We start from the raw sequence: 7,237 nt of genomic DNA, 5'->3' as shown, positions 1-7,237 counted from the left end.
GAATCATGGCCTACGGTAGTGCTGCCTGCCGAGCCCCGTCGCCTTGGTGAAACTTGCTCAGTGCCTCAGACTCAGCGGCCATCCTACTGCGCAAAGTTGCAAACTCCAGGTTAGCCAGACTCTTAACTTTTGTTTGATTGCAAAGCCAAGTTCAATTGAAATCCTGTTAAGAGCTGTGCCGCACCCAGTGACCCAAGTGGTGAGTCATGATTCGAGTCGAAGAGTCTTGACTCCTGCTTTTGAAAGGCCTGGTGCGCATCGGCAGGAATTGCTGAAGACCCACCTGCTGCGTTGCAGCCTTCACTCGCTGCCCCGCACTCTCAAATAACAGCCTTCGGAGCTTTGGCAAAAGGTAAATTCAAAGTTTACAAAGTTTGCACAATGTGAATTTTGCACAGCTTGGCCTCATGTATTCGATTGCAAGGTGTGCTCTTCTATTGCGTGCATATTATCATGGCTCAAAGAACACTATGGGCTATGCCACGCTTCACGACCGAGCAACCCCCTTCCAAGAAAACCAAGAAGAGACGTCATACGAAAGATGGCTCTTCCATCGAGGAGGTGCAAGAGGTGCAAGTGCAAGAAAGCACTAATTTGGTAGGAAGTGACAATAAAGATTCTGAGTCTCAAAAAGCAATACGTAGACTTGCATGGAATTCTGCTTGGGTTGGAGGTAATGGTGCTTTTGAATGGGCAGAGTTTGAGCCTTTAAGTGCTAGAATTTTTTGTAAGTATTGCAGGCAGGTCAAGAATTCAAGGAGTGAGTTTGGTAAGAATGGTTCTATCAATATGCAGCATAGTGCATTGACCAAACATGCAGGTACTAGGGCGCATCAAGATGCACACTACATGTTCGGGAAAAGCAAGATGACCATAGACGATGGGGTTCAAAAACGAGCAGATGTGGCTATGGTGAGTACCAAGAGACTGTTTGCTGCAGCCTACCATGTGGCAAAAGAGGACTTGGCATTCAGTAAGTTTACATCTACGCTTGACTTATTAGAAATTTGTGAATGTCCTTATTTGATGAGGGATCTTTATCAAAATGATAAGTCATGTAGCTCTTTTGTGTGTTATATTAGCGAGGATTTGTTAAGAAAGATTGTGCAACGTCTTAAGGCTTCGAATTTTTATAGCATAACGATAGATGAATCAACCGATGTGAGTTTAGATCAACATATGATTGTCTATGCATCTTTCATTGAGGATTCAGAGCCTGTTACAGTCTTTCTAGGATTGATGGAGGTTGAGGAGGGTACAGCCCACCATTTGTATGAGCGTGCAAGTTTTTTTTTTGCAGAGATGCAATTAGATCGTGACAAGATGGTATGCATAGGCACAGATGGTGCCTCAGCCATGACTGGTTGCTTGAATGGGGTGACAACTCGTTTCAAACGAGAAAATCTGTTTATGACCTCTATTCATTGCATAGCACATCGGGCTAGTTTATGTTTAGTTGACGCTATAAAAGGGAGTGAATATGCACAATCTATTGATCACATTGTCAATGAGATTGCATCAACATTTAGTAAGAGTGCCATCAAAAGTGCTAAATTGAAAGAATTAGAGACTGAGTTTGGATGTATAGTGTTGCAGATGAGCCGCATACATAAAGTCAGATGGTTGAGCCGATCATCATGTGTTCATAAAGTGTGAGTCTTTGGAGCCATTGTTGGTCTTTTTGAAAGCACATAGTCCATCCTTCTTTGAGAAGGTGACAGATTTTCAGTTTATGTACAGCTTGCACTTTATGGCTCACATTTTACAGCGTCTTGCTCTTTTGTCAAAAGTCTTTCAAAGTACTTTTGTTGATGTGACAGTTGTGGTTGGTCTCATTGAAGCTAAAGTACGTTTAATCACTGCACAATTTATAGAGGTACCTGTTGTTGATATGAATGCTTCAGTTCTTGATCGTTTGAAGTATCCAATCATTCCAGACTATGGACCACGCATTGGACAGCTTGCGACACTTTGTGCATCTATACGAACTAATATGTATAGATCTCTTGAGATAAAGAGAGAGATATGTGGTAAGGATTTGGATAATGCAATAGCCTTTCAAAAGCAGTTCTCTCAGTTTATAATTGAAAATTTGCATGAGAGGTTTCTGATATGAGTCTTCTTGGATGCTTCAAAGCTTTGTCTCCTTGTTCTTTTCCATATGGTATTGCCTATAAGCAATTTGGTTATGACATGATTGATAAGCTATTGGCTTTTTATGGCAAGCCAAAAGTTTTGAGAGGAGAGATCATTGAGCCTCTCGTTGACAAGGTTTGTGCAAAAAGAGAATTTGAGGTCTTCAAAGAGCAAGCACCGTATGAGTGGAAGGGTTGGAGTTTGAAAGATACTTGGCTCTCTATTGGTAGAAACCCTACTACCAGAGAAAAGTATCCCATGCTTTTGAAACTTGCTGAACTTTCTATGTTGCAATGTGCTAGTACAGCTGCATGTGAACGAGGTTTTAGTGTGCAAAATTTGATCAAAACTAGACTACGCAGTCATTTGAGCACTCGGAATCTAGATGCACTCATACGCATATCCATTGAAGGCCCACCCCTAAGAGCTTATGCATTTGAAGATGCTGTCATGTTGTGGAGAAACGGAGCAAAGACTAGCCGGCATATCTTTAGCGAGTCTAAAAGGTAGTCAATGATGAAAATTTTGATTGATGATGGAATGATGTAAGGTGTCAACACTAACAAGGTTTTCTCTCTTTTGCAGAGTGAATGGGGTAATGATGGAGAGCTGATGTTGGATGGTGCAAGTTTTTTTGTTGATTTTAAGCAGGTGTTCTGGATTTTGATATGGAGATGGTTGCTATTATGTATGTTAGTGCGGCTGGATGCTTATGGTTGGGATGTGATGCTTTTGGTTGGTATGTTTATGGCTAAGTCCCATCATGCTTATGATTAGTGATGACATGGTTGTGATACTTATGGTTGGGATGTCCATGGCCATCATGCTTATGGTTGGTGATGATATAATTGTGATGCTTATGGTGGCTGGTGACGTTTATGGTTGGGATGATGCTTATGGCTGGTGACATTTATGGCTGGGATGATGCTTACAATTGTGTTGTTTATGGCTTGGATGATGATGCTCATGGTTGGAGATGTTTGTGGTTGTGATACAATATATTGGTTATTGATGTTTATCAGTGGGATAATGCTGATGATTGTGTAGCTCATAGCTAGTGATGCTTATGATTGGGGGATGTTTATGAATGGGATGCTTATATGTGAGGTCCCGTCCTTGGTTTTCAATGGTATTGCTTCCTTATTGTGCAATCACCAGCGGTAGGTACTTGGTAAGGTTTTTGAGTTCTCTTTTCCATTTCGTTAGTGTTTTCTATAGTTTCTTTTATTTTCCTACTAATGGTTTTTCATGTTGAGTGGGGAGGAGAATAGTCGGATCACTCTTTTACTCTAAAGGATGGAGTGAATGGAGTGAGCCAACTATCCTCTTCTCGCGGAGAGCTTGGTGTAGCCATTGGGTTCAACCCATGGTCATGGGGTTCAAATCCCCAACTCTCTTCTCACTCACTTTTGTTGCAGATTATCACTGCACTTGGTGGACCTGCACCTGCACACTCTCCTAGTAATTGTGCACTTGCACTTGGTGGAGAAAAAGTGTGAAGATTGGATAAGGTCCTTAGTTCTTTCCTCGTTTAAATTTCTTTGTTTTTTTATCTACTCTGCAACTATCTTTCATCTCAGATTCTAGTATCTTTGGCATGTGGCCCCGGCCTATCAATTGTAGTTTGACAACTACTTTCATATTAGAAAAGTGGTGCTGGCAGTACCAATTAATCTTACTAATCTGATATTAATGATTGTGCTCTCTCTAAAAAGACTATAATGTGTAAAGATTTGGTGATTGGTGGAATTCTTTTTTTGAAAAAAGGCAAACTATAGCTCTTTTGTATAAATGCTACGTGGTTTAAAGTGCCCTAATTTTTTACGGTCTTGTTTTGTGTTTATGAACTTAATCTATAAGGTTTTTGGCTAGGCTTGAGAAATCCAAGTTCCTATCACACTAAGATCTAGAAAAATTTAATGAATTGTTGTCTTGTTATCACATATAGTTTTTTTTGACTTATGGACTATAAAAAGTTGAGATAAGGTAAATTCTATTGACTTTCATTATGGTTTGACTATGTGTTGTGCTTTGCTTAAATTCTAAGATGTGTTAAGTTCCTCTATTGCCAAAGCATGTCTTGGTTCAAAATTTCAAAAAAGAGGAAATAGATAGTCGTTTGTGGTTCTTTAACTAAAATTTGGGATATAGATACTTGAAGTCTCAATGCATAGCACCACTTCTACAAATTAACATTTAAATACTATGGACCAATGCCTATGGTTTTCTTTAAAGAAGAGAGAGAGAGAGAGAGAGAGAGAGAGAGGGAGGAATGAGTCCATGTTTACTTTGATTGATGCAATGGTATTGTTTTTTTTCAAATACAAAGGTCTTCTATTTGATGATGTTTTGTGATATTGGTATGATTCTAGACTCTTCCACAAAAGAACTTACCAATCTCTATATTTCATAAATTTTGAATGTTACAAAAATCAAGAGATAGATATTAATCGTGAAAAAAGTAAATATTCTTTTATACCTAACCACTTATAGCCATGCCCATCAAAAGGGGTGATGGCATTTTGATGAAAACTAAAACCGAAAATGAAACTTAGCTTTCCTTCTAATTACATTTAAGAGATAAGGAAAATTATGAACACTACTATAAGACAAAACTATCTCGAATCTCTAAGGGTGTTATTGCCTCTTTGTACTTCATTTTGTGTTCAAAAAACATTGTTTTGGCAAAAAAATTCAGCTAGATACAAAGCTACTGAAGTTTGTATTGGATAGGAATATAGTAAGCTAATAATTTTTTACTTTTGACATGGATAAGAATCGATAGGCTTTTTGACAATTGTAATGCATATCCAAAGCTAAGCAAATATGCTGTATTAAATGTGAATATAGTTAAGCTAATAATTGTTAATTTTTGACAAAGATAAGAATCGATAGGGTCTTTGACATCTGTAATGCATACCCAAAGCTAAGCAAATAGGTTGGACTGCAGCTAAACTAAATCTCTTTAAGAAAATTGTTATATGGATGTCAATGAGAGTCCTATTATTGCTTAAAGAGATTTAGTCTAGATGCAATCCAACCTTGAAAATGAAGACCTAGTTCATCCATAGACTTACTTCTTGTCAAATGTATTTTAGAATAAATCTTTGTTCTAACGAAATTGTGCAAAAGTGATTCAAATACAAATATGTTTTTTGTACAAATAATTCCTTGATGTCTAGAGCCAACTATCTTTTAAACGTGGTGTTTTTTGTGTCTAATTAATTTGATTAATACAACAACCTCTCTCTCTCTCTCTCTCTCTCATTATTTCTACTATATTCAATTCTTCTTCTTCTTCTTTCTCTCTCTCTCTCTCTCTCACACAGAGGGCAAGAGGGGATCTTAGCCTAGTTTCTTCACCCAATCATCTCCTTATATAGGCTCTCGCAAAGGGCAAGAGGGGATCTTAGCCTAGTTTCTTCACCCAATCATCTCCTTATATAGGCTCTCTACCATGCCACCTATCTTTAAGGAACCCCTAAACCGGCTTATCTTTAGGGCCATCCCCCCCCCCCCCCCCCCCCCCCCCGGTCTTACCTTTATTGTGACATTACTCCCTTAGGAGAAGAATTTTCTTCCTCAAAACATCGAAAAGAAAAGTTGGAAACCACTTCTTAAGCACACTACTATTTTCCCAAGTGGCACCCTCCTCAGGTCTATCTTTCCACTTAATGAGGACTTGCTAATGAACATGATTATGTGTGTGTAACTATGTTGATCCAAAATCTGTTTTGGTTCATGAGATTGAGCGAATGGCTCAATAATGTCAGCTAAAATGCGTGGGTCAATGAAACTATCAGTGTGCCACCCTAATCATTTTCTCAAACGGCTAATGTGAAAAACATGATGAACCCTAAAACGTGTTGGCAAATCGAGTTTATAAGCACATTCACCACTCTTGTTAAGAATATGAAATGGACCACAATACCTAGCTGAAAGTTTAGGTCTAGGCCCAGTCTTTAACCTGTCAGAATGCTCAAAAACCTTCAAGAAGACATAAAGACCATGATAGTCTTAGCACATACACATAGAACCGTCTTTCTTCTACACCAAAAGTAGTGGAGACTCCATGGAGAAGAAACAGGTCTAATGAAAACTTTATTGAGATATTCAGTTAGTTGGCATTCCAACTCTTTAGCCCTTGGAGGTAAACCCAAAGGTAGTCCTTTTGGAAAAACATCTTGATAGTCATGAAACACTCGATTAAGTTCATCACATGAGAAACAAATTCAATTTTTTAATCTTCTTGTACAGAAAGAGTGGACGAGCTATAACACAAATAAATATCCTTTATTCTATTTTCTTTTTGGAGTAACTCCAACTCAGTTGTGCATATAATAAGAGAAGAAGGGACATCTTGTTATCCAAATGGTAACCCATGATTACCATCAACCTCAAATTATATAGTATTATGCTGATAACTACGTTTCAAAGTAGGTCCTAGGCTATATAACCATTCATGTCCAAGAACCACATCGGCTCTTGACATGTTCATAACCTGGAAATTGATGCTCATAGGATGGCCCTGGACTTTCAATGGAATGTCCTTAACCATAGTGTCTCATATATTTGCCCCTTGCCCTTGCATGAGAGATACCATGTATGTGAGTGCTCTTTGTTTGTGGAAGCTTCAAGCACTTAACCAAAGCATAATTGAGAAAGTTATGGGTTGCCACATCATAAATGGATATACACACCTTGTGTCTATTAAATATAACCATGTAAACAAACCAATTCATGGGGACCCATTAGTTGCTGCCACATTGAAGGTGTTTATAATTGAGAGAGTTATGGGTTGCCCCATCGTAAATGGATATATACATCTTGTGTATATTAATATAACCATGAAACAAACCAAATCATGGGGACCCATTGGTTGCTCTACTACCGCATTGGAGGTGTCAATAAGCACTCATGTACTTCAATGGTGTCATAAAATCTAATATCTAACCAGCCCAAATGATTTTCTCACATTAAACTGACCATTTAATGTGGGATAATAAACGGGAACAAGGGTTAGGATATAGACATGTGCTTATAGATCTATCTCAACACGGGGCCAATGGTAAAGGGGCCCAAATGAGAGATGGTCTATCAA

At 38.5% G+C, this 7,237-nt stretch overlaps 1 protein-coding gene across 1 annotated transcript; it reads left to right on the top strand.

The window, feature by feature from the left end:
* The first annotated feature begins 453 nt into the window (after positions 1–453).
* Positions 454–1,684, top strand: LOC147456559 (uncharacterized). Its single transcript, XM_086515503.1, has one exon. It carries the CDS (start codon positions 454–456, stop codon positions 1,654–1,656), a length of 1,203 nt encoding a protein of 400 aa, XP_086371629.1. The 3' UTR covers positions 1,657–1,684.
* Positions 1,685–7,237: the final 5,553 nt, after the last annotated feature.

This window comes from Adiantum capillus-veneris, chromosome 6 (assembly GCF_014529385.1).
Source record: "Adiantum capillus-veneris isolate H3 chromosome 6, ASM1452938v2, whole genome shotgun sequence".
NCBI classification, from domain to species: domain Eukaryota; kingdom Viridiplantae; phylum Streptophyta; class Polypodiopsida; order Polypodiales; family Pteridaceae; genus Adiantum; species Adiantum capillus-veneris.
This window is presented reverse-complemented; position numbering and strand designations above follow the sequence as displayed.